This window comes from Penicillium cinerascens (genome assembly GCF_028974065.1).
Source record: "Penicillium cinerascens strain IBT 15544 chromosome Unknown contig_9_segment0_segment0, whole genome shotgun sequence".
Classification (NCBI taxonomy): Eukaryota; Fungi; Ascomycota; class Eurotiomycetes; order Eurotiales; family Aspergillaceae; genus Penicillium; species Penicillium cinerascens.
In genome coordinates, this window is record NW_026695296.1 from 2,144,516 (window position 1) to 2,170,272 (window position 25,757).

Here is a 25,757-nt window from a genome sequence, read left to right on the forward strand (position 1 = left end):
GTAATGTCTCGGCGAATCATCTACTTCTGGCTTAGTATAATTAAGGCGTTTCTTTTTGCCAATTTCGAACCTTCGAGTTCAAGGCGGAAAGCGCGAAAAACCGAGCAATTTGGGAAGCCGCTTGAATGCGACTTTCCACATAACACCGTTTTTCCTGGAGTCAATTCCCCCCAGGATTATCGGGAGCTCCTTAAGAAGTATCTGGCAATTGCTCCATATCTTCTTCCAAAAGATCCTGGGGACATTTTGAACCGACCTACCCTTCGCCATCCTGGTGGGTTTCCCAAACCCTCTAATGAACTTTGGACTTATAGAGGCTAATTTATAAGACCTTACTCCCAGCAACGTCTTCGTGTGTCCAGACACATTCAACGTCACATGTATTATTGACTGGCAACACACAATTGTTATCCCATTGCTCCTTGCTGCTGGCTACCCGAGGCTGTTCGAGAACCCTGATCCTGAGCCTTCAACAGGCTTAGTCCCACCGAAGTATCCAGAAGACTACGACACAATGAGCTCTGAGGACAAGGCGCAAGTTGACGAGCTCATCCGGCGACAAAGCCTCTTTTATCTTTACCGCGTCTTCAATGAGGGACTAAACAAAGTGCATCTCCAAGCTCTACAAGATCCCCTGATTCTGTCACGTCAGCATCTCGTCGATTTTGCGGGACGACAATGGTCAGGCAACCTCATGACATTGCGAGGAGCTTTGATGCGCATGCGTGACATCTGGCAGCACGTTCCGGGAAAGGACGAACAGCATGAATGTTCTATCGCATTTTCGAAGCAGGAAATTAAAGAGCAAACTGAGAACGAGCCAATGTGGTATAACTTGAACAAGCTCGTCAATCATTGGCGTGATGAACTAGGGGGGCTGTCAGAAGAAGGGTGGGTCCGGTCTGAGCAGTACGACTATGCGGTTGAACGAAACGAGTCCCTTAAGGCGGAGTTTTCTGAAGGTGGTAGTGCAGACGAGCTTGAGAAAATCGAGCGGGGCTGGCCATTTCAGGATCATGAGGAATTCTTTTGATAGATTTGAACTACAGAATTATCCCTTTTATTGTTTCCGCACAATCTTCAAACGCCATCCAACATTAAGACTATTTTCATTGCTGTCAAGTCCATCACCCGGCACCCTGCCGACTTCAGCATGCTTCTTTTTCTTTTCTTTTCTTTTCTTTATTTTTTTTGCTGGTTCCAACCAGAGGGAAGATTGTCCGACCAAAGACACCTACAGATTTGCTCGGTACAGCGTTCGATGGGACTACGATGGCATTGTCAGCCAGATGTCCCCCCATTTGGTGGCTTCTCAAGTATAAATGATTATGCGGGGAACATTCGTGCGGGGTCAACTCCCACATCATGTGTACATCTTTTCCCCGGTAACTTACACGTTGTTTATATTGAATTTTGTTACCAGACCGAGGTATTAAGCAATTTCACCATGTCTGGTCAAGCTGTACAGCCCCCCATTCTCGACCACTTTGTCATCCTCGTTTCCCATAAAGATCTCCTTGGACTGTCGAACCACATTGGGGACCAGTTTATTCTGGCGCCTGGCGGGAACCACGCCGGTGGATTCACGACAAACAAGCTGATTCTCCTCGCGGATGGCTCTTACCTTGAGTTCATTGCCTTCTTCGATGATGTCGACCCCGATATACGCCGCAACCACCGCTGGGGAAATGAGAAGGAAGGCACAATAATTGACTGGGCTTTCACATTGCCCTCGGAAAGCGACTTTGCTGCCGTCCAGCAGCGCCTCAAGACCGCCGATACCGGGGTCTCTTATACAGACCCTATTCCCGGAGGTCGGACGAAGCCAGACGGCACGATCTTGAAATGGGCGATCTGTATACCTAACGATGCCCAAGGAGACGCGGCTCCTCCGGGATCTATACCTTTTTGGTGTCTTGACAGAACGCCTCGGGCAAGGCGCGTTCCTTATCAGGTGGAGCCGCATCTTACTCAACATCCCAGCGGTGTGCTAGGTGTTTCCTCGGTGTCCGTGCAGGTTCCTGGAGAGGCATCGAAGCTAAAACCAGTGTATGATGCGATCTTTGGTGGAGCCTGGAATTACGAAGTCCCTTCCGGCTCGACGACCGGGAAGCATGCAGTTTCTCTCTCTAGTGGAGAGGGCGCCATTAAGCTGGTATCCAAAGGATCGAAAAGTGGACAAGTTGAGCTCCTGCCTGGGCTTTTTCTTGAGATTGAGAGCTTTTGACCGGGAAAGAAGTAAGAATCGCGATAGTACACAACGCGCGAGATGTCAGCTAGAGGTGGTGTCGGTTACGGAAAGCTCAGAATCAGGTAGACTGAGCGAGCAAATGGGGTTGAAGGAGGGGAACAATCAATCCTATGGAAATCAAACTCTTTCATCGTAAGCAAAGTTACCAGTCTACGATGACGGAGGTCGAGTGGACAGGCGCAAAAAGAACAAAAGTCCGTCTTCTGAGTCGAATAAAGCAATTAGAAGCAGTTGATAGATATAGAGTCTGCAACAAATCCAGAACAAGACAAGAATATGTCAAAGACTCGGCTTTCTGATGCCGTTGTTCCTGAGGATCTATCACGATGACTATGTAATAAGCCTCAGCCCCACGAGCTCGAATTATGGGAACAGGAATCGCAATATTCACCTCCTACACAGTCCGACTCTAGTTCGTCGGTCTCGCTCGAAGATGCACCTAGCCCTATAAGCCGACCTCAAGCGACTGCTATACCTCTACTCTGGGAATCTGAGTAGGATGCGGACAAGATATACGATGAGGATCCGCCAAGTTGTATTCACCACTGCATAGAATGGCGTGTCACCCTCAACAACAAGGCTGAGGTGAGGGACAATGAAGAAGACCTGGTATTGGCCTTAGGCGCATACTGGCAGTTGTTGTTATTCGCAGAGAAGCTAGCTAATTCTGTTTTTCGCGAGAAGCTCCCACAATCGAAGGGTAAAGGCCGATAACACCGCGAAGATTGTTGGTCAACGATCGCTCTCGACGTGATGTCACAAAGCGCTTCGACGAGAGTGAAATTGATTGGACTATGATCGAAAAAGCGCTCTGAATGTGGTTCAGCCATTTCTTTCGATGCAAAAGACTCGGATGGAGCATTCGTTGCAACTACATAGAGGATCGCGCTTCTCCACCCGGTGGACGGAAAGGGGTAAAGCGGGTGTATATGCACGGGCCCTAACTACATGGTTCGTTACGAAGTGATCGTTAAACTATCGGTCCAATAAATCTTTGATATCCTTATATTGATTCCCGATTGGAAGATACCATTTTCATAAGCCTCATTGACGGAGGTTACGAGATACCATTCCCAGTGTTCCACTCTCATTGGGGTTTATTGGCGCTCTGAAACTGGTACCCCCTGTTCTAGAAAAAAGCACTTTCCTTAGAGTATGCTAAGTTAACTACCGGGTAACAGATTACAAATCATCTGGAATCGGTCACTGGTTGTTTTTCGAAATAGAAAATAAGTAAGCCAATCAGAAAATTACAGTTCATAGTACTGTAGTTCACGAAGACACATAGTTGTTCTTAGCTCCTCGTTGTTCTGCAAATTATTGCAGATCAGTTAGATATATTTGCAACGTGCATCGAGCTAGGGTGCCAAAAGGGCGATCTTCTGTGAGGGGGATGTGTAAGAAGCAAGGGGCTGTTGAGGCGCGGCCTTAGGGAAAGGAAATCACATTTCACGGATACCTTGGTACTTATATATTGTCTTGGTCCCGCAATACCCTCATTGATGTAAATAATCGCTTTCTCTGAAACCGGTCGCTTCACCAACACACAAAGTTTACAGTATCAGTAATCAAAATCTTCTTATCTCATAGAATGCACTTTTCTATTGCCTTTCTTTCTCTTCTCGCTCTCGTTAGCGCTTCTCAGCATGGAACGTCATGCGGTAGTGTCGAATACAGCGCTGTTGACGTGAATCGTGCATCAACAGCGGCTTGCGACTACATCCAAAACGGTGGCACGGCTGGACACTCCACTTTCCCCCATGAGTACAGAAACTTTGAGGGCTTCGAATTCCATGGCCTTGAAGGCCCTTTCTACCTGTTTCCGATGCTTTCGTCTCACAGAATTTATTCTGGAGGTAAGAGCTAGAAATTTTCCCTACACAAGGATAGACAAAGAAAGCTAATCCTGTACAGGCAGACCAGGTCCTGACTATGTCATAGTCACTACAGACTGCCAGCAAGCCGGTCAGGTCACCCACAGGGGCGCTCATGGCAACCATTTCATTGGCTGTAGCGGCACAAACTAGAGCCTCCATTACAGTATGGATGGATGATTTCATTTACCCAACCCCTCGCGAAGTTGATATGTACAAACCACCAGGTCCACCACATACCATACTTGGTACGGATTTGAATTTTGGTTTAGTGGTAAAATCAACATCGGCATGGGGACAGGTAACTTAATTCTTCTTCTACTACTACTACTACTACTACTACTACTACTACTACTACTACTACTACTACTACTACTACTACTACTACTACTGTAGCCCCCACGTATGGCACGTTTTCTTGTTAGCAACACGAAGGCAGTGAAAGCTGCAACTGTAAACCCTCTATTAAATTTCTTCAATAGCCAAGCCTGCGTGCCGATAATGGCCTCTGGTGCTTTTTTTTTTTTTGCACCAACCACTTTGATGCACCACCACTCGAGGAAAGCATCAAATCCTTGGTCAGGCTCTAGTTCATAGCACTTAGCTCCAATTACGTTTGATAAAGCCTTTGAACTCGGTAAAGTAGTCTTCAATAAGATTTGAATAAGGCGAATAGGGTGACCAATAAAATACCTTCACTACCGCGTCGGTACACATTGTTCATGAACTTCTCCAAACCGTAGAACGATGCATTGTCCATGACGATAACGGACCTAGGTTCCGGCCACCTTTCGCAGTGTTGAAGAAGCTCGGCGATAAAGTCCTCGAATACACTGCCATCCGTTGAGCCGCGAGAGAGAGAGAGAGAGAGAGAGAGAGCTGCAAATAATCAAAGATGAACATGTCAGCCTTGACCAAGTTCATAACTCCGCGACACAGTCACGTGCCCACGTGCCGAAGACCCGAAGTGCTGAGTCACGACGCCTGAACCGGCGCGCGGAGTCCGTTCCTGCTCCACTTTTCACCCGTTTTCACACAGTTTTGCACTCTGCAACGCCTGCCAAGGCGGTGGCCCGCCCTGGCAATGCCGGTTCAGGCCGCTTCTCTTGCCAAATTCTATGCTAGAGTGGGGCCTCATTGTTCTGGCCCTGGGTCAGTCCTCGTTCAAGCATTGAAATCGGCCAGTGAAAATGCTGAAAATCTTGGATGCCGGAGAGACCCACACGGTGTTAATGGATTATCACCGTGTGCAATGCCGTGGTGCATGTTATGCGCTCCGCGTCGGTGATTTCTTCTCCGTGATGTAACTCCGTATATAAGTAGCACCCCCGCTAACTTTTCTTGTTTCCAGGGTCGCGTGCACATAGTCTGCTCTTGTCCTGTGTATCTAATAGATCTTTTTTCGTCTTTCAACATCTCTCGACACTGGTGTATGATCAACAACCATGTCGCATGAACAAGACCAAAGCTCCGGTGCGAGCAGGTCTCGTTCACCCTCAAGCTCAAGCTCAGACAGTAGCTCCGAGCATCACGTTCAAGCTATTGCAGGATCTATCAGGTCACGTCAAAGATCCTCATCCTCCGCCACCGCCGCTGCACCTCACCTGGATCGAGTCTACTCCGGCACACATCTGAACGACCATTCCGTCTACCACAGTGACAACAGCGTGGACAGCGATGACGACGACGGGCCCAGTGAGTCCTACCCGGAAGAGACCGAACCCGTACAGGAGGTGCGAGGCGGCATCGTGAACGAGCGGGATATCGACTTGGAGAAAAACCAACAATCACAAGAACTGAAAAAGTCCAAGTCTGCACGGTCTGCTCGTTCTCGACTAGACTCGAAGGTGGTCGACTGGGATGGTCCTGATGACCCCGAGAACCCGAAGAACTGGCCCAACAAAAAGAAGTGGGCAGCGACTGTCACCGTCTCCCTATTCACCTTTATCTCTCCAGTGTCTTCGTCTATGGTTGCACCTGCTCTATCCTCCATTGCAGCAGATTTGCACATCACGGATGAAGTCCTGTCCCAACTCACACTCTCCATCTTCGTCCTCGCATATGCCGTGGGCCCCCTCATCCTGGGACCACTATCTGAAATCTACGGACGAGTCATCGTCCTCCAACTCGCCAACTTGTTTTTCCTCGTGTTCAACATCGGATGCGCAGTCTCGCAAACACCAGCGCAGATGATAGTCTGCCGTTTCTTCGCCGGCCTAGGAGGTAGTGCACCACTCGCCGTCGGCGGCGGCGTTCTCGCAGACTGCTTCCGCCCCGAAGAGCGAGGCAAGAGCATCGCAATCTACAGTCTAGCCCCCCTCCTCGGCCCCGCCCTAGGCCCAATCGCAGGCGGCTTCATCGCCGAGAACACAACCTGGCGCTGGGTCTTCTACGCGACCTCAATCGCAGACGGCCTGATTCAATGCATGGGTCTCTTCTTCCTGCGCGAAACCTACGGCCCTCGCCTCTTAAAAGACCGCGCCAAGCGCCTCCGCAAAGAAACAGGCGACGACTCGTACCAAACGGAAGCCGAGCTCCAAAAGAAGACCCTCGCCCAGGTCCTGCGCGGGGCCCTAATCCGCCCATTCCGCCTCCTCCTCACTCAACCAATCGTCCAATGCGTAGCATGCTACATGGCCTACATCTACGGAATCATGTACCTGGTGCTCTCAACATTCCCCATCCTCTGGACCAGCCCAGAATACTACAACGAATCCATCGGCATCGGCGGCCTAAACTACATCTCCCTCGGCCTTGGCTTCTGGGCCGGTTCCCAGATCTGCGCCCCGCTCAACGACCGCATCTACCGCCGCCTCAAAGCCCAGAACAATCACACCGGCCGTCCGGAATTCAGAGTCCCCCTGCTGGGCGTCGGCGCAGTCCTCATTCCAGCTGGCCTCTTCATCTACGGCTGGACTGCCCAAGCGCATTGCCACTGGATCGCGCCCAATATCGGTGCTTTCCTCTTCGGTACTGGCACGATCGTCTCGTTCCAGTGCATGCAGACGTATATGGTCGATACGTATACTCGCTTCGCGGCTAGTGCGTTGGCGGCTGGTTCGTTCTTGCGCTCGCTGGCGGGTTTCGGGTTCCCGCTTTTCGCGCCGTATATGTATCAATCTCTGCATTACGGATGGGGAAATAGCGTGTTGGCAATTATTGCGCTTGTTTTCGGCATTCCGGCGCCTATTTTCTTGTGGAAGTATGGGCAGCTTTTGCGCAAGAAGAGTACTTATGCTGCTGGATAGATGGGTTTGGTTTTGGCTGCGGCTTTTTGACGTTTCTCTGGCGTTGCATTCGCATATTGCATAGCATTTTTATTTGTAAATGAGTAATGTTTATATCCCAGTGGTTGAATACCAAAAGTGCGTTGCATTCTTTGCTCTGTTTTGTTTTATGTAGATTGATGTGGGTTGATACTTTTAAACTACCTAGGTAATCGTCAGTACTTCACATGTTCTTACTTCCTACAAGCTAGAAGTTCGACAGTCCCCAGGAAATAAAATTTATATTCCCTTCAATTTGTATATACAATCTAAACTAACAGTTTTACATCATAACAATAACTAACTCGCGAGCAAAGCTTACTCGGTGATGCGAGTCTCGGTAAAGCCGTACTCAGTACGGCTGTACTTAACACCGACATTGATACCGCTAGCACGGTCGAAGGGAACGGGGCTGGAGTAGTCGTGACTAGGCTCCTTGCCGAAGTAAGTCCGCTTGACGGTATCCAGTATGCCGTGGCCAGCAGAGCAAGCGCCGCTAGTAGCGGGAATGGGCCACTCAGCCTTGTAGGTGGAGTAAGTGCCATCGGACAGAGGGCCGGGGTAGGTCTGGTTGATGAAAAGGTTGCTGACGTCAACTTCCCAGTTAACGTAGCCAGTCTTCTCAGCAACGAGCTTAAGCAGGTTAGCACCGCAGTCCCAGCGACCGAGGGAGGGAAGACCCCAGTTCGCGGAGAGGGAAGCGATGGTGGAGTAGTGGGTGTAGAAGGTGTCGTCGGTGGTTCCCTTCAGGTGCTCGGGGATGGCACCGCCGACGAGGAAGCTGTATACGCGGTTGGGGATGTCGTAGGTGTCGGTCTCGTCAAAGGTAACGAGCATCAGGGTGTCCTTGGAGAAGTACTCGTTCTCCAGGAGGGGGGGGGATGAAGTCCGCAAGGAAGTTGCCAGCAACCTCGATGTTGCTGTTGTGGGCATCATTGGTCATGTTGGGGGTAATGAACATGTACTGAGGCAGACGCTCCTTCTTCAGGTCTTCATAGAAGCCGGTGAAGTTCTTGATTTGGCGGGGGCGCTCGTCGGAGTTGGTGACGGAGTCGAAGAGCACGAGGGGGTTGTGCTTGCGCACGTATTCGTTGGCTCCCGAATCGGGCCAGACGAAGCCCTGGTAGCCGGCGTAGGGCATGTCCTGCATGTACTCGCCCCAGGAGACACCGCGGGAGTCGAAGAGATCGGCAATGGTGGAGATATCGGCGGGGATCTGATGCCAGTTGTCGTTATCCATGCCGAAGTTATCACCGGCGGCGGAAGCACAGTAGTTAGGCTCCGAGGGGTGAGTGGTGGCATAGTAGTTGGTCAACAGAATGCCCTCCTTTGCGAGCTTGGCAAAGTTCGCATCGTCGGCAGTGGTCTGGAAGTTCTGTAATTTATATTAGCGATGCTCCACCAATTCAATTTCCCATAGAAGACATACTGTGTTCTCGATCCAGACCTGTACGAAGCGGTCAAAGGCCAGACCCCGGACGTTGGAAGTAGGAGACAAGGGCACCACCGTAGAAGCGGCCTCCTCGACCTCCGCATCAGTGGGGTATTCGACCGTGGTGGTCTCGGCCGCAGCCAGAGCCAAAGCTCCAATGAAGACAGCGAGAGACTTCTTAGTGAACATTGTGACTTTGAAGAGACGATGCGGTGCAGAAAAAGGACGATCAGTGGAGGAATGCACACGATCTTATACCCAGGGCGGCGCAACCCGCCGCGTCGAAGAATCCAACATTGCGATCCCGGCCCCATCGCTTAGAGAGTAGATACAAGTATACCAAGGCAGGAGGCGATATCACACTGCATGGCTCTGCACGTTGCTTTCCAGGCTAGGCTGAGTGGTCGATGTTTGAAGATGAGGCGTCCGCAGTTGTTGACGCTAAATAGTAAACGATCGGGTGCGATTCGTGGGTATCCACGGTGGGTCTCGTGTACCTGGCACGTTTTCCCCACAGCGGCCGTGACTGGCGGATTGAGTGGAATTTCTTCGGCAGAAGTAGTATAGAAATGCGGGAAAAAAGGCCGATCAAGCTTCCCCAAGACCTGCCATCGTATAATACTTGTCCCGTGGTTGGTTCTTTGTCTGGGGTTAACCCCGTAGGGTTAAGTCCCGCGTGCCAGGTCCCGAGCTGTCGGACACTGAGTGCCGATACGTGGCTAGAACGCATTCCAGAACAAGCATAGAAGATCGAGTGGCGAATGGAACATGTCGAATGGGGAACATGGTTGACGTCCTACTTGGCAAGATTTAGCGTCATTGTCGGTCTAGATCCGACAAATAATTATGTAGTTGTAGCCCCATAGAATAGAATTCAACCTTCGTTCAACTCTTTGAACTGGTACTCGACCATTCTTTGTTATCTCTTTGTTTATTTGGTGCTCGAAATGAAACGGTCTAACTCGGTCCCCTTTGTTACTCTCCGTAATCATGCGTCTTGAATTGTTATTTAATCAACAATGGCTCGCGGCATTGACTCTCTATCATATATCACATCATCCGGCACTCAACTAACCCAGCTTACGCTAACGCAGCAAGAATAACTCACGTTCCCACTCAAGTGCCACTAACGTTGACCCATCCCATGTCTAGTCCCCGGAGCACATTCCCATTTTCGGATTTCTCTTCCACCTCTACCCTTGCGGCCGACGGAGAGCAGTACAAGTACGGCTAGCTTCAGAGGCTCGGCAAAAAGGGACAGGAATGGATCGCAGGTAAGCCACACAATATTCTTCGTGCCACGGCGTGTATGTAGTACAGTATACAGATGCCAGACCATGCCGAATACGTTGCACTCCTAGGATAAACAATCAGGGAATCCAAGTCCATAAAGTTCGTTTTTTCGCTAACAACTCGTCTTCAGCCCAGTCTAACGTGTCGTCATTCTTGATAATTGCTGCTCTGCACGTGATAAAAAAAGTATCTGGTTCTCTGTTAGAAACCGTTGGACATTTTATAGACCTCTCGTTGGGAACTTACCCACAGAGCATATGAATCTGCATTGTCGAGAGCTAAGGGTTCAGTGAGTTCAGTGCATTCCTCCCATGAGTAGTATCCTTGGTCGTCGGTGATGGGTATCTGAACTTTGAGGTGGTGAATAAACTATGCACTCGAATAAGAGTAAATATTGTAGCAAAGGGTAGTGCTTTACTGGGAATTATATTCATACCTCATGGAAAAGGGTAACTTCGAGTGCCGCAAAGTTATCGATGTGAACCCTCATGCCTATGGCTCTACTCGAAATTTGAGCATCCTACATCTCCACCATCTTGCTTCACAACAAACTCGCATGACAAGCCTCATCAAAGACTTTGTCACGCGTCTTAATTTGTGTCTATCTTCCTTTCATCTTCTTTTGCTGAACCGCTTCCTTTACATCCCCCACCTGTTGTTACCTTTCGACTCAACCGTTCCATCTCGTGAGTGAAATCCTGAATACAGTCTCGACGCGTCAAGTTATCTAAACTACCACTATCATCGAACTGTCCTCCTCATCCCGGTGAAACATGCCAAGCCACGCTTTCAGACGTCTTCAACCATCTCAGTTGGCCACGATATCCGAAGATGACAATGAACAAGAAGAATGGATACAAGGGAGGATTCCTCACTGTCGAGTGATGCAAGCAGTTGGTTGGCGCATCGTCGACGACAACCATGTTCCCTTTCCCACCCACCGCAGCAGTGATATGTATTGTCCCTGGAGCCCATCGGAGCCAGAGAGACTAACTTCATGGGAAGCTCATGCATGGGTTATCCAGGAGTTTACCAGCTACCTGGAACTCGTCAAATCTCACATATCCCACGGCTCTCGCGGATCTAACGGATCAGACAGCTCTCATGCATCTGGCAGTTCTCAGGGACCAAATGGCCGTCAGCAGTACCGGCGGGTGAACCGGTACCTTGAGGAAACAGTGCCACCACGAGGCCTTCGGTCGCGTTCTCCAAGTGACTCCGATCCTCCATCAGATTCAGATTCTCCCCCAGGGTCTGGTACTATGGCCGAATTTGATTCTTCCCGAGCACCGACGGCGACTCGAATGTGGGCGCATATCCTCGCCTTGCACCCGAGCCCGATACACAAAGTTTTGTGGGCAAGGGTCCTCCAAGTAGATGAAGAAGGCAAGAACGACGATATCGATTCCCTTATCGAGACTTTCAAGTCTGGTCGCGGAACCCAGGACCAGGAATCTTCGCAGAATAACACAAAGCACCAATCACGCCAAGGCTCGAACGAACCCAACAGCGAGCAGCGCCGTGAAATGTGCGGATACATCCTGGCTCTCATGGATGATATCCAGTGGCTCATCCGTAACATCCGATACCTCGATCCAGTTTCCCCAATAGCAAGAATGACCGTCTTCATCTTTGTAACCCAGCGGATTCCACTATGGGGAGATCCCATCGACGCCTTCCCGACACCCGGGCATGTCACCATGTTTGCTGAGAACGGGCCCCGGGCTGTGTCCGATGATATCTGTGATGCTATTTTCCAAAATGTGATGAGGGAAGGGGGTATGCCCACTAAGGGGCTCTTGGTCGAGACCTTGAACTTTGTGATGGAGGTGTTTTCTTAGGATATGATTTTGTCGCTGGTCATGAGAGGGGGGAATACACGGAAAGCCCTTGAGTATGGATTTAGCTCTGTGGTGGTGAAGTTCTCAATAGGTCCATATCGAATTTGAATGCTATTCCTCGGAACAATGTCATGATCCAGTAGGTCTGTGAAACACCCCCGAGCTCTTTTTCGTATCATGTTGGTCATTTTGTCAATAATTCCATCTTTATCTTAAGAACACAACCATCTGAAATGACAGCGTATTGACCACGGTGCGCAATTGGCGACGCAATACATCGCTACCGCTTTGTCAGATTAGGGCTCTAGCTCGAAATACAGCGTGCAGTCCCTATAGCTGACCTGTAAACCACAGTGACCTCGGTGTCTACGATCTTGCGGTGCGATTTCTTTGAGTGTATCTGTATTATTTTGAGGCGGGTGTGGGCCGGAGCTGGGGCTGTACATCTTGGTGGGTTGGGAGTCTGTAGCCGCATTTGAGAATCGGGAGTTAGTCAACGTACGGACCTAGGTTTGACACAGTAGACAGGCTTGCCTTGACTTCAGATCAAAGTCGTATCCTCGGCAAGGAAACAGGGGATTGTTTGAGTCCCAGCCTCGTTCCCACGTGGTTTTCTACTAGGATCATTTGGCCCCCACGGGAAGGGTCTTAACAGGTGAGGATCTTCATGCGTTGTAAGCCACAAGCTTATCGTAGCCTATGTAGATGTGGCCCATGAGGAGTGATTGTGCACTGTGGAAAGATAGGGCGGTGGTGATAGGGTCAAATGGTACAATTGGCAAGATATATAACACGATCTGCCGACCTCGGGGGGCTATGAACTTTGGATATTTCAAGCAATTCTTTTCAGTGCCGAGGCCCATGCGTTTCGGCTGGGCAGTTTAAATCAAGACTAGGTAGAGAATGTAGTCTACCGAGGTTGCTACCTCATACAATTCCAATAGAACATGTGAGAAAATGCTATTCTTGCTTCATGATTCTTGCCTCAATAACTATTACATATCTATCTCGATCCAAAAGAAACAAAAAGAAGAGAAATCAGCACCAACGCCATCGGGCACGGTGAGAACGCCAAAGGGACGTCTCCTAGCGGCATAGGGCAAAATAATGAACAGCAGAAGTGAAACCATCTTGGGAATTTGGAGCAAAAAGCCGCGAGACGTGACAAAATGAAACCGCCTTTTTAATTTACTCGGGCTTCTTGCCAACCATCAGGTACATGGGCGTGAACAGGTTCTTTTGAGCACCCTCAACCAGGCAGTCACCAGCCAGAGCAAGAGAGTCAGCGGTCTTCTGGGAGCCCTTGGGGAAGAGACCAATGGTCTCACCGGCACCGACGAAGCGGTGGGCAAGACCACGACCCCACCAGGTCATGCGGGCGATGGTGAAGAAGTCCCAGACGGAACCCATGTGCTTGAAAGAACCGGCCAGCGGGTAGTACCAGGGGGTGGCGTCGGGGCGGGCAGCCAGATCCTCGTGGTGCTGGAGCTCGAAGCCGGCGTCCTTCATGGCCTTGAGGCCCTCGGAGATGCGGACCATGTTGGAGATACCGTCACCCTGCTCGATACCGAGACGGATGCGGCGGTGCTCGGGGTCATCGTTGTTGTACTCGTCGGTCATCAGCCACTCGTAGACACCGAAGGTGCCGCCGGGCTTGAGAACGCGGAAGATCTCAGAGTAGACGCCGACCAGCTCGGGAGCGTGCACGGTGGCCTCAATGGCGTAGACGGCATCGAAGCTGTTGTCCGGGAACTTCATCTGCATGAAGTCGCCCTTGACGAAGGCCATCTTGTCGGACAGACCCTGCTTCTCAGCGTAGTGGGTGGCGCGGTCGATCTGGTAGTCGTTGTTGTTGAGGCCGGTGACGTGGGCACCGGTGAACTTGACGATCTCACGGGCAGGTCCACCGACACCGCAGCCGACGTCCAGAACCTTCATGTTCTCGGTGATGCCGGTCTGCATGGCGAGGTAGTGCTCGTGGCGGGCGATGGCCTGGTAGAAGGGCTCGCCGTAGGCGAAACGGCAAAAGTGGAAGGAGGAGCCCCAGCCGTACTCGTAGAAGTCGGTGGCCAGGTTGTAGTAGCTGGGGAGAAGTTAGTATCTTGGTGCAGTGGTTTGCGCAAAGGGGATCACGTACTGTCGGGTCAGGGTAGCGTATTCGTTGCGGCGAGCCTGCGCGCATAACAATGTTAGCGGTGCCACTGGATGGACCTGCACAGAGTATCATACCTCACGATCAGCGTCGGTCTCGTCGGCGTGGCCCTTGTTGTCCCAGTGCTTGAAGTACTCGTCGACGGCGGCCTTCTGGGCAGCAGCGTCCTTGCCACGCATGGCAGTCAGACCACCACGGGCCTTGGCCGACTTGCCGTGCAGAGCCTGGTTGAAGGCAGCATCGCGCGAGACGTCCTCGCGTTCGAGAGCAGTAGGAGCCATTGCGAAGGGTTTGGAGAAAATGTGGGGATTAAAAGGGGGAAGGAGGAGAATTCAACAAGCGGCGAAAGAAAAAAGACACCGGTCCACGAAAAGGAATGCGAAAGTGCAATTGAGGGAACGACGGTGCGTAGAAGGAGAATTATAAGAGAATTGAAGTGAATTAGAAGAAAGGGAGGTTGCGAAAGGAGATTAGAAGCAACTTTTTCTGCCAATCACGGAGCCCCTAAACTAGACCGAGTCGAGTCTGGAGCAGCGGAGTCGCGCTGTTCCGTGTTGTGGCGGGTTCGGCCTGTGGCCCCTCCGGTCTCTGCCTGCGGTGACCTGATGTTGGTCGCGGTGATCTGGGGTCGGTCAGGCATCAGGCATGACGCAGATGGGCCGTCTCGGATCGAATGGCATACATCCGATAGCCATCAGGTCATTATTAGGGCCCTTCCCATTGGAATACAGACCGTGATCCGCATCGTGATCCGACGCAGGAAAGTCACGTGGCTCACCAGCCACACACCGCCACCGTACTATCAACTTCTCTGAGAAAGATCTCGTCTTGCTCTCTCCACACAACATGGCGGCACCACAGATCAAGCACGACCTCAACCGCTCCGGCTGGGAGTCGACCGACTTTCCATCCGTCTGTGAAAACTGTCTTCCCGAAAACCCCTACGTGCAAATGATCAAGGAAGACCACGGCGCAGAATGCAAGATTGTAAGTTTTACTCATCCGCCCCTCCACCTCGACGCGAAGCTAACGAGACCAGTGTACGCGACCCTTTACCATCTTCCGCTGGAAAGCCGACCGTACCTCGCGCCAGAAGCGCACCAACATTTGCCTGACCTGCGCGCGCCTGAAGAACTGCTGCCAATGCTGCATGCTGGATCTGTCTTTCGGCTTGCCGATCGTGGTCCGTGATGCCGCTTTGAAGATGGTGGCGCCTGGTCCCGAGAGCTCTATCAACCGCGAATACTATGCGCAGAACCACGAGAAGGAAATCGAAGAGGGACTCGGTGCGATCGAGGAATACGAGAAGACCGACGACAAGGCGCGCGAGCTGCTCCGGCGTTTGGCCAACAGCGAACCCTACTACCGGAAGCCACGACGGATTGAGGGACCGTCGGAGGGAGATGAGGCGGAAGAGTCTAGCTCGAAGGACCAGCCGCGCACACATAGTCGGTATGGAAATGGGCCGGGACCTACGCGCACGAGTGAGGGTCGGTTGGGCAATCGGTTACCCGGACGTGGCGGACGCGGTGGTGCTCGCGGCGGACGTGCTTTCCCCGGCACTGCACAACTCCCGCCGTCGGCCGCAGACATCAGGCCTCCTTCCGACCCCAATATTACATCTCTCTTCGTGACCGGCGTGGAGGACGATCTGCCGGAACACGCCTTGCGATCGTTCTTCTCAGAGTTTGGCCAGCTTCGCTCGCTCGTCTGCTCGCACCGCTCCCACTGCGCCTTCGTCAACTACGTCAACCGCGCCGAAGCCGAGGCCGCTGCAGAGAAGTGTCAAGGCAAGGCCATTATCCAAGGATGCCCGTTACGCGTGCGCTGGGGTAAGCCTAAGCCTCTTGATAACCTTGATCGCGAGGAGCGAATCCAAAATGCTCGTGAGGGCAGAGCCGCCGTCGGCGCCCCGGCCAAGGGCCAGTCCGATAGGAAGGCCATTACGGCTGCTGGTGACGCTACCACCCAGGAGAAGGCCCAGAGCTACGCTGTGGCGCCACCACCAGGATCCAGCGATGTCCAGTACGCCAGTATGAACGGCGATTAAAAAGTGTTGGAGTTAAGTTAGGGGAAGTTGCATGGTTATACACAGCGGGCGTTGGCTTGGTTCATGTTTCTCTTCAGGATTGTTCTATGCAGTATCTATCTTAAAAATACCCCGGGGACGCCAAATGTAACAAAAGAGTTGGGTATAGTATAATACACATCCAGCAGCGCTGGCTTTTTTTGTCTCTCACAGCTGTGCTTGTAGCATGTCGTGGAAGTAGTATGTATGCGAAGGGGGTTTGGAATCACGATGAGCAGGCCTTGTGGATCTTGACGTCCTTGTTGCCAACCTTGATCGTGTCGTTGTCGCCACGCTCGATTTGGTCGTGGATGTTCAGCTCTGTAGTCGGCAGCCGTTAGCATTCATCCAGTCAACGCATTGTCCACCGATAACCATAGACGTGTTGCCAGTTTTTCTGACACAGGGAACACTACATACCCCACTTGGCATCCTCGTTTCCATCCTCACGGGATCCTTGGACGATGTTGTGGCGCAGAATGCTCGCAACCTCGATGGCCTGGTTGATCTGCATGCCGGTGTCGACACCGACCCGGCGGTTCTGATCAAAGTTCCGGCGGGCCTCTGCACGGGCGGCCAGGAGGACACGGGAGTCGTCTAGGCAGTTTGTTAGTATTTCGTTCTCGTTATCGTGCTTGCATTGGCGTGTCGCAGCGCAAAGCGCATAGAGTATGGGCTGTAACATACTTGCAAAGGCCACGCGGGTAGCACGCAGGATCTGACGGTATGCGCTAAGTGCAGGGAGACTGGGGGTAGCCATTGTAGAGATTGTGAGGTCAGGGAGACTCTTAGAGATTGTATTGGTCGGAGGCAAATGTGATCGGGCGAGCCCAGGTGGTAAATGGAAGGTCGGATGAGTCGCTCAAAGCAAACGAAGTACTGAGAGAATCAAAGAAGGGTCAAAGAACAAGAATATCCCCACGAAAGCTCAAAAACCAAGATCCGACGACGTCAAAAGTAGCGAAGTAACTCGAATCCCGATCATCCGAGTTGTGATTGGCGGGCGGGCATTCGAGGCAGAAAAAAAAGGTACGCAAAAAAATCCAGCGCCGCTCCCACAACGCTTTGTCCGTCCATCACAATCCAACGCAATGGCTTCTGTTCAGGTTGTCAACGTTTCTCTCCCGTCTCTGCCTTCGGGCTGGACTGCCGACAAGGACTTCAAGCCCGTCGGTGGCCTCTCCCCTGCCACTCAGCGCACTATCGAGCCCGTGGGCCCGCATTTCCTTGCCCACGCCCGCCGCGTATGTGATCTCCGTTATCTACCTGCTGATGCGGGCAGCCTTTTCTTTCGTTACTGACCCCCCTATAGAAGCGTCACCACCGCACTTTCTCCGAGGATGAGCGCATCCAGGCTCAGAACACCGTCAAGAAGACCGAGGAGGATGATGACGATGACTTCTCTGAGAATGAGGACCCCATGATGCTTCAGCGTGAGGCCAAGGACTGGAAGGTCAGTTTCTTTATCAGTCGACGATATAGGAGCTCTCTAACAATCAACAGGGCCAGGACCACTACGCCGTTCTCGGTTTGTCCAAGTACCGCTGGCGCGCAACCCCCGATATGATCAAGCGTGCCCACCGCAAGAAGGTTCTCCGCCACCACCCCGACAAGAAGGCCGCCATGGGCCAGTCCGATGAGGACGACCGTTTCTTCAAGTGTATCCAGAAGGCCACCGAGCTGCTCCTGGACCCCACCCGCCGCCGCCAATTCGACTCCGTCGACGAGGCCGCCGACGTCGACACCCCCAGCAAGAAGGACCTCACCAAGAAGGGCTTCTACAAGGCCTGGAGCCCCGTCTTTGTCGCCGAGGGCCGTTTCTCCAACAAGCAGCCCGTTCCCCAGTTCGGTAACGAGGACAGCACCCAGGAGGAAGTCGAGACCTTCTACAACTTCTGGTACAACTTCGACTCGTGGCGCTCGTTCGAGTACCTCGACGAGGATATTCCCGATGATGGTGAGGGCCGTGACCAGAAGCGTCAAACCGAGAAGAAGAACGCCAATGCCCGTCGCAAGCGCAAGGGTGAGGACATTGCCCGCCTGCGCGAGATGGTCGACGAGGTCCTCGCTCAGGATGAGCGTATCAAGAAGTTCCGCCAGCAGGCCCGTGCCGGCAAGGACGCAAAGCGCAAGGCCAAGGAGGACGAGCTCAAGCGCCAGCAGGAGGAGAAGGAGCGTGCCAAGGCTGAAGAGGAGCAGCGCAAGAAGGACGCCGAGGAGACCGCCAAGGCCGAGCGCGAGAAGAACAAGAAGGCCAAGGAGGCTGCCAAGAACGCCGCTAAGAAGAACAAGCGTGTTCTCAAGGGCTCCGTCAAGGAGGTCAACTACTTTGCCGATGGCGAGGCCTCTGCTTCCCAGGTTGACTCTGTGCTCGGTGATGTTGAGCTTATCATGGGCAAGATTGATGTCGATGAGCTTGCTGTTCTGGCCGAGAAGCTTACTATTGCTGGCAAGGACGGCGGTGCTGTCAAGGCTGCTTATACTGCTGAGGCTAAGCGTCTCGTTGAGGCTGGTAAGCTCAAGGCTGGTGATGTCAAGGTCTTTGCTTAAATTAGATTCCTGATGACCGGCTTGGCCGGGTGATGACTTGTGTTTATGTTATAGAAGACGAATGCATTATAAAATATCGTCCATGAATTCTATTTCGAGCTTGCGCGGACGTAGCTTCTCTAGATATATACCTCGCCTTGAAGACCTGCTAGCATCAGACAGACCGGATTCGAAACTCGATTAGCCTGTTACCTTTTATCGCCTTTGCTTGCCCGATCATTCTCTTTACCTAGCTACCCACTACCTGGACCCTCGGACCCCAGTCTGTAGGGTGCAAAAAGTGGATCCCGGGAGTGGGTCGTAGGGTGCGCTCCGTAGGGTGTAAAACCATGACTCCTCATTCAATTTCTATAAAATCAGAACAGATCCCATAGATTGCCAGAACAATGTGACCGGGATTAACGTCTGATAATTCAAAATGCCCTCAACTACCCACCTAGATCAATGCTCTGCCCTATCGGGCCTGGACTTCTACCTCCGTCCTCTATCAATCGCAGACGTCAAGTCCTGCGTGATTGTCGAATCCGCATTCCCGGAACAAGAGCGATGTTCCGAAGAAAAAGTACATTCATCCAATCCCCCTATCTGCATCAGAAGTATCAGTGAACTAACAACTCTCAGTTCACTTACCGCCTCACCCAATCCCCCACCCTAAGCCTAGGCCTCTTCCTCAGAGAACCCAGCAACGACCGCTTAATCGGCCATGTTATCGGGAACAGAACATCCTCTCCCGTCATAACTGATGGATCAATGCTTATGCCCGAACACTGGCGCTCCTTACCGGCCGGTAAGCCCTTGACTTCTGGCGGCCAACTCATCGGCAACGATCCCAACGGAAAGACCATCGCTATGCATTCTGTGGTCATGACGCCCGAGTTTCAGCGCGGTGGGATCGGGAGGGCGCTTGTGAAGGATTATGTGAAGTACGTTAAGGATAATATGGATGGGGAGCGGGTGGCGCTTATTGCGCATGATTATTTGGTTGGGTTTTATGAGAGTGCAGGGTTTGAGAATTTGGGGGTGAGTGAGGTTCGCTTTGCGGGAGGTGGGTGGTATGATATGGTATGTACTTTTTCAACCTTGGTTTGGATACGTGGTTGAGTTGTACTGATGATTTATAGGTTTTGCCTGTTGGTTCGAGGGTTTGAGTCCACACGGGTGCCCTGTTCTGCTACGGTTTACAAAAATATATATAAAAGCTCGCTCTAATCTTGGTACATTCGCCTGGCCCTCTTTCCACGCTTCATTCTTCAGCTCAGAAGGCCGCTTACTGTACGGTTCAATTGCATCATACTCTGGCTCTATAAACCAAGACTTGAGATCTTCCATTATCGTCTGCAGTGTATATGGAACATGGAGGATAAGGAGGTTGAAAAAGCTGTACTTGACCGAGTGTTCACTTTATGCTGTGAAGTAGAGCCATGAGGCACTGCAAGGGACTTGAACCTCATTGAGATCTGCACAGGTTAAGCCCCAAGTGTGTTGGGGCTGAAGCACGTACACAAGGCTTTTGTTGGAGGCAAAATTCGCACATCGAATGCGTAGCGTCAAGGTATCAATTTGTTAACTTCACACTTTTCATGGACTCATTGATTCATCCGCTGTCATGAACCGGTCCACAATGTAGCCGTCGAAACGCAGACAACCAGTCCGGGTTATCAGCAATAGTTTGATCCCAAGCATCCTCACCATCGAAAAGCACCCTTCTCGACTCTTTCTGGAACATCTCGTCGGTCGGAATAACCCCAAGCTCCATCTGCCCTCGAGCATACCGACCCAGGTGCCGGGTAAAGACATTCAAAAAGTTATCAAACTCCGACTTATTTGGATCTGGAAATACAATGCCCTTAGTTCCAGCCTCTTTCCTCTCGGCAGCGAACACCCTTGAAGAAACCTGCGCGTATTGATGACGGACATCCGTGCTGGTTGCAGAGAAAGGAACTATACTCTCGGATTCCCATCCGAGGAGGTATGGCGGGTATGCATTTTTCAAATGCGCTGTGATGGATGGTGGGAATTCGTGTTCTCCTTTCCAATCTTTCATTGTATATCCGCGCTTGAAATGCTTCGCGAGATGATCTGTTCGCTCGCCCCAATTGTTCATGGTCTCGGAGCAGAATCCACATCGCGACGTTATATTCTTCGTTTCGATTTTCCAGTCGTCGATGAGCGGGATTGTTTGGACGTGGTGGAAGTGGCGGAGGTGTTGGACGAGATGGTCTTTGCGATTGAAGGAGCGGAGTTCTTTTGATAGTGTTTGGCAAGCGTCGTATTTGTGCTCGGTCAGATGAGCCTGTGATGGGTCCAGTGCGTTGCAGTATGCGCAGTGTTGTCTTCCTGTGACTGGGGAGAAGACTGACGGGCCGAGGGGCGCGCAGTACCAGGTTTCTAGATTTAGGTGGAGGGTCATTTCGTGGCGGACCCATTCGTATCGTGTTCTGAAGCGGTCGCAGCAGAACGTGCAACAGAAGATGCGGGGCTTGCCATCATTTGCCTTGTTTTTGGTTACGCGAGATCGTCGGTTTCGACCATATCGAGATGTCGAGCCACCTGTTGATGACCAAGCCGAGTCAGTGGAGGACGGGCTTGATTCGGCGCTGGTAGTCGACGGGGCCCGACAGTGATGCTGAAATGTGTTCGCCAATCTACCATGGTCTTGTGGACTGGCACTTGAACTTGATGGAATATCACCCATTGCATTCATGATCGCGGTCAGGGATGCTGGCTCATCCTCTGGTGGAGATTCCTGCCATCGCTGCATCGGATCTAGGAAAGATGACATGGGAGTATAAGTCGGAGTCGCTTTCTGCTCTGACCGGGAGATATGATATCGACTCCTCCGACGAGGCAAAGTCCTTCTGCTAGGGGGAGTATGTAGAGCTTGGGAAAGAGTCACTGGGAAACTGGGTACGGTGTCTGTTGTTTGAGCAGGGTCGAAAGCTGTACATGGGCCGATAGTGTCTAAGTTGGGTGCTGAGGCCCACGAAGAGTCTCTCGATATAGTGGCCGGTAGAACATCATTCTGGAACTCATTTTGACTGCTCCACGAACCTTGCACAGATGGAGTGTTCAGGTAGTCAGCAAATGGCTCGGTGGAAGGAAATGAAGCCGAGAAGTCGTTTGTTGGATCAGGTGTAGAGGCTAGCCTCATCAAGGATGGAGAGATATCGTAGACATTATTCTTAACATCTGAATCCAGACACTGCTCAGTGACTGCTTGTATGTCAATGTCAATGTCAATGTCATCTAGTGCGAATGTAACTGTTGAGGTCAGCATAATCCTCGGTCAATCGCAACGGGCGCACGGACAGTTATCGTTCACTTCATGTACATCATGAATATCGAAGCACTCTGACGCCCCCGGATGCTGCTCTGTGGACATTATGCGTTGGATTGGTTGATGAAGCGGGGTTTGTTCGCGATAGCTCGCGATAACGGTTCATGAGTCAAGATCCACTCCGCGGTCAGAATGCCGCTCTGCCATAACGTAATAGCGGGGATTCGGGGTAGTCAGATCATAAACTTTCTTTGTCCGATAAGAAAGATACTATCATGGATGCCTTTAGTAAAATGTATCATTCTAATCCTTCCGAAAAAACGCTCTCTCGTAGAACTTCGCGCCCTAGGTCAAGGTTGTTAGTCATCCAGGGCTTATCCTATTTAACATACATTTTCAGAGAAGCCCAAGTCACATATTTACGCTTATTTTGTTGAAGATTGAAGCCCTCATCCTAAGGCACCAATACTGGTCGGCATCTCTCTACCCAGACGGCTGCTGATTGGTCAGCTAGGCCTATGAGGATAGTTATTCGAAAACTGGGCTCCATAATCAGCCCGTATATGCAGTCTGCTCATCTACATCACCTTCTCTCCGGTTTATCTGTCCAGTTCTTTCATGGATCACCGAGTAGCGGTGTGAGAGAACAGTTTTGTATGCGTTTTCCTTAGAAATTCTCACAGAAAGGGTATTGTGTTAGGTTAGAGGTAGATCATGTTGTTTTGACCTTTGGCATATGACGTGTATGAGCACATCCTATACTCGCTTATGGCACCATTTTGCTCATGATTTATCCGACAGAGTAAGCGTAGGCCCGGAAATAGAAATAAAATGCCAGGCCCATGGTTATACCAGTGACAGCCACGGGCCCCACCCGCCCGCCTCCGGGAGCTGTATTTCAGAAGAGCCAGTGTTTGAAATTAAGTTTAATAATGATCGTATGGCTAGAGCTATTGGAACCAGACTGCAGAGTTTTAAGGCCTTTAAAAATAGAGATGATAGGCAAGCGTCCTGTCTCCGCCTTAGTTAACAGTGATCAAGCTACGTGAGAGTCCGTATACTCTTGAGTGAACCGGCCTTTCCTCTAGCCTCATAATGTTCCTCGGGTGGGAAGAGGTAGACTTCCAATGGTGTTTCTTCCTCTTTCCCACCATTATTTAGAAGTGGTGAGATTATTTGGCGATGAGAGTCTAGCCCATCTTCACCAATGGTCAGCCATCTTCCAACTCTCAGCCCCTATAACATGCCATGCGTTCAGTAAGGACGTTCTTACCAATAGGACCCTTCAAAGGCTGCGAAAATAACGTTCCAATCCCCCCACCTCATATGATGAACCGGTAGCCCACGGTTGAAAACACAACTATCTAGTGGCGCGGGGTAGTCGAGAGGCGGTGATCGTCGGCAGTTCCCGGGATGGTTCACGTATCAACAGCTGTACATATTTCGAAAACAGATTCTCTTATGAATACTTTATATGAAGTATAGCATTGGTATTGGGGTTGTTTCATTGATTCAAGCTGCGAATTATTGGAAGCTGCGAAATAACACCAGACATAACTTCATTTTTCACAAAAACACTACTTGACCATCTCGAATCTCATATATTCTTCTCGTGTTGCATTTATCTTCCCAGAGATACTGTTTGCCTCACTTGTGTAGCTCAACGGAGCCTAACGGAGCCTCCCTTCGAGGTGAACGATTTGTATTACATCATAGGCGTCATCAACGTTGTCATTTAAAAATTACAGCTTCATCTGCCCAAGCAATTTCAGTTGGTTTGCCTTCTTCAAATACTTCTCACCGATTCCACTCGAGATAAACTTTGCTGTGTGCACCTTTTGTCAAACACAAGCATGGATGTGACCGCGGGCGACAAGCCCGAGGAGGCACTCTCCTATGTTATTGCGATAGACGAGAAAACCGACGAGCGCCCGCCCTCCTACAAACAGGTCAATGAGATCGCGCTTGGGCTGCCCAATTTGAATTTTGGCGAGACACACTCCGATTCACTGCCTGTCTCTCCAGACCAGTGCGTTGCTCATTTGAAGTTTCTTGCCGTTCTGGAGGATCTACGATGGCGTGTCTCAAATAAAAATGGTATCTTTGGAATCTACGATTCCGAAGCTGAAAGGTTTCCTGCTTCAACCAACGAAGCTCTTGTTCGTATTCGCGAGAAGCGTTGGGCCGTCTATACGGCACGCGCGGTTGAACGGTACACAAAATGGTGGTTTGATCTCCTCCCCATATCGCGACCGCAAGTCACTATGAGAGATTTGGAGAATCCCGAATACGAGAGGAGTATTATTGATTGTGACACACGCATCTTATGGACAGCGGATAATGTGCCACCGCTTGGTGAGTTGAAGACTTGAAGACTTAATTTGAAGATGAATAGAAGCTGATCGACTTTTAGACATTTTGATGATATGGCACTCTCACATGCTCCACCCTCGAGACTTCCTTGAGGACTGTATCCGCTACGGAAAATTGAGCGCCTGGAGCACAGGATTCCCTTTCGAGGCCGTGAACAACTGCATTGATAATCGAATGCTAGAATACAAACCATCCGAGGCTTGTCAACAGGCATTTGAGCGACATATTAAGCTAAGGTGGGACAATCTTGATGATTCGCCTAGCAAAGAGCTCGCATGCCCTCGCTGTAGTAAGCCCAACGAAGTACCCTGGACGAAAGGTGGGATTGGACATTCTCTCAAGGAAGCTTTCAAAAAGAACACCGGCATAGCCGACGCCTCATTTAAGACGAGATGCAACAACTGTAGGTTCACCATCAACCACAGCCGACTTATGGTGGCCAAGTTCCGTCAGGATGTTAGCGATCTCTTGACAGCAAACCATCCTATGCCGGGATCGATCTGCAATATTGACGGTATTCCCCAAGGCCGTCAGAACGTGCGCAATCCGCAGTACTGGAACAATATGACTTTCCCAAGTCGGTTGGTACAGGCTGTAGGAAACGACATGCTTATATTTACTGACCCTTGCGGAAACTGGTGCAAGAATATCGATGATCTTCGCACCCAGATGGAAGTCACGGTTCGCGACAGAAATGCCTTGACGGCGGCAAAAGGTAAATTCCAAAGCCTCTCTCCTGGCGAGAGGGAGCACTTCCGACGCATGATGTCCCACTATTGGGGCAATACCAGTTACTTCGCGCTCGACTTAGTTGGCGCTGTGATCGGCCAGGGAACCTTCATCCAGAATATGGTCAACATCGACTGGCTGCACTCGCCGACCGTGATGGAAACTAGCAGACGCTTGACCAAAAAATACAAGATTTTCATTGATATCAAACTTGAAAACCCGCTGAAAACAGCCGTTCCGACGATGGATGTTGGCCTAGCCTGGCTCACACACCAGCTTCAGCCGAGAAAGTACTACAAATACACGACCAAGGGGGTATGTCGTGGTTGTCGCCAGCTCATTGACCATGATTACACACCTAGAGAGTGCAATATCTCTGAAAGCTTTGAATGGACCAGTGAAATGTATTATCGCGCTACCAACGGCGGCATATACAGTGAATGCAGCTGCTGGTACTGCGAAGCCAAACGCGCACCGGGTCCGTGAGAGCGTATGTCCAATACCCCATCGTCATTCCACACACGAAGCTATTGGCGAGCACGGTGCAACTAGTTGTGAAGGCCATGTCCCATCAATTGCGATGGAGGAAGAGTAGGGCAGCTGCTCGGTACAGGCTCTCAAGTGTTTCCAGTACGGGGTTTGGTGGCCAAA

The 25,757-nt window shown here is 51.0% G+C and overlaps 12 protein-coding genes across 12 annotated transcripts; 8 read left to right on the plus strand and 4 right to left on the minus strand.

The window, feature by feature from the left end:
• Positions 1–36: 36 nt before the first annotated feature.
• Positions 37–1,033, plus strand: N7498_007653 (serine/threonine protein kinase; the record flags this gene model as incomplete). Its single annotated transcript, XM_058454715.1, has 2 exons — positions 37–274; positions 330–1,033. Coding segments are annotated over 2 exons (942 nt in total), but the record flags the coding sequence as incomplete, so codon positions are not given.
• Positions 1,034–1,447: 414 nt separating this feature from the next.
• N7498_007654 (VOC family protein) lies at positions 1,448–2,227 on the plus strand (the record flags this gene model as incomplete). Its single annotated transcript, XM_058454716.1, has 1 exon — positions 1,448–2,227. One exon carries the CDS (start codon positions 1,448–1,450, stop codon positions 2,225–2,227), a length of 780 nt encoding a protein of 259 aa, XP_058306965.1.
• Positions 2,228–5,570: 3,343 nt separating this feature from the next.
• Positions 5,571–7,373, plus strand: N7498_007655 (MFS transporter; the record flags this gene model as incomplete). Its single annotated transcript, XM_058454717.1, has 1 exon — positions 5,571–7,373. One exon carries the CDS (start codon positions 5,571–5,573, stop codon positions 7,371–7,373), a length of 1,803 nt encoding a protein of 600 aa, XP_058306966.1.
• Positions 7,374–7,709: 336 nt separating this feature from the next.
• On the minus strand, positions 7,710–9,012 carry N7498_007656 (putative acid phosphatase; the record flags this gene model as incomplete). Its single annotated transcript, XM_058454718.1, is given in 3 exon segments — positions 7,710–8,237; positions 8,251–8,766; positions 8,821–9,012. The coding sequence occupies 3 exon segments, from the start codon at positions 9,010–9,012 to the stop codon at positions 7,710–7,712; spliced, it is 1,236 nt and encodes a 411-aa protein (XP_058306967.1).
• Positions 9,013–10,889: 1,877 nt separating this feature from the next.
• On the plus strand, positions 10,890–11,957 carry N7498_007657 (uncharacterized protein; the record flags this gene model as incomplete). The annotated part of the gene is made up of 1 exon (XM_058454719.1): positions 10,890–11,957. The coding sequence occupies one exon, from the start codon at positions 10,890–10,892 to the stop codon at positions 11,955–11,957; it is 1,068 nt and encodes a 355-aa protein (XP_058306968.1).
• A 1,188-nt stretch (positions 11,958–13,145) lies between these two features.
• erg6 (sterol 24-C-methyltransferase) lies at positions 13,146–14,390 on the minus strand (the record flags this gene model as incomplete). The annotated part of the gene is made up of 3 exons (XM_058454720.1): positions 13,146–14,040; positions 14,095–14,129; positions 14,187–14,390. The coding sequence occupies 3 exons, from the start codon at positions 14,388–14,390 to the stop codon at positions 13,146–13,148; spliced, it is 1,134 nt and encodes a 377-aa protein (XP_058306969.1).
• Positions 14,391–14,955: 565 nt separating this feature from the next.
• On the plus strand, positions 14,956–16,159 carry slt11 (Pre-mRNA-splicing factor ECM2; the record flags this gene model as incomplete). Its single annotated transcript, XM_058454721.1, has 2 exons — positions 14,956–15,096; positions 15,149–16,159. The coding sequence occupies 2 exons, from the start codon at positions 14,956–14,958 to the stop codon at positions 16,157–16,159; spliced, it is 1,152 nt and encodes a 383-aa protein (XP_058306970.1).
• A 244-nt stretch (positions 16,160–16,403) lies between these two features.
• Positions 16,404–16,937, minus strand: N7498_007660 (LYR motif-containing protein; the record flags this gene model as incomplete). Its single annotated transcript, XM_058454722.1, has 3 exons — positions 16,404–16,498; positions 16,598–16,774; positions 16,865–16,937. 3 exons carry the CDS (start codon positions 16,935–16,937, stop codon positions 16,404–16,406), a joined length of 345 nt encoding a protein of 114 aa, XP_058306971.1.
• A 331-nt stretch (positions 16,938–17,268) lies between these two features.
• N7498_007661 (putative ribosome associated DnaJ chaperone Zuotin) lies at positions 17,269–18,727 on the plus strand (the record flags this gene model as incomplete). The annotated part of the gene is made up of 3 exons (XM_058454723.1): positions 17,269–17,421; positions 17,490–17,630; positions 17,681–18,727. 3 exons carry the CDS (start codon positions 17,269–17,271, stop codon positions 18,725–18,727), a joined length of 1,341 nt encoding a protein of 446 aa, XP_058306972.1.
• Positions 18,728–19,145: 418 nt separating this feature from the next.
• On the plus strand, positions 19,146–19,875 carry N7498_007662 (GNAT family N-acetyltransferase; the record flags this gene model as incomplete). Its single annotated transcript, XM_058454724.1, has 3 exons — positions 19,146–19,289; positions 19,349–19,789; positions 19,849–19,875. The coding sequence occupies 3 exons, from the start codon at positions 19,146–19,148 to the stop codon at positions 19,873–19,875; spliced, it is 612 nt and encodes a 203-aa protein (XP_058306973.1).
• A 446-nt stretch (positions 19,876–20,321) lies between these two features.
• Positions 20,322–22,109, minus strand: N7498_007663 (uncharacterized protein; the record flags this gene model as incomplete). Its single annotated transcript, XM_058454725.1, has 2 exons — positions 20,322–21,940; positions 22,037–22,109. 2 exons carry the CDS (start codon positions 22,107–22,109, stop codon positions 20,322–20,324), a joined length of 1,692 nt encoding a protein of 563 aa, XP_058306974.1.
• A 1,748-nt stretch (positions 22,110–23,857) lies between these two features.
• On the plus strand, positions 23,858–25,592 carry N7498_007664 (uncharacterized protein; the record flags this gene model as incomplete). Its single annotated transcript, XM_058454726.1, has 2 exons — positions 23,858–24,359; positions 24,418–25,592. 2 exons carry the CDS (start codon positions 23,858–23,860, stop codon positions 25,590–25,592), a joined length of 1,677 nt encoding a protein of 558 aa, XP_058306975.1.
• Positions 25,593–25,757: the final 165 nt, after the last annotated feature.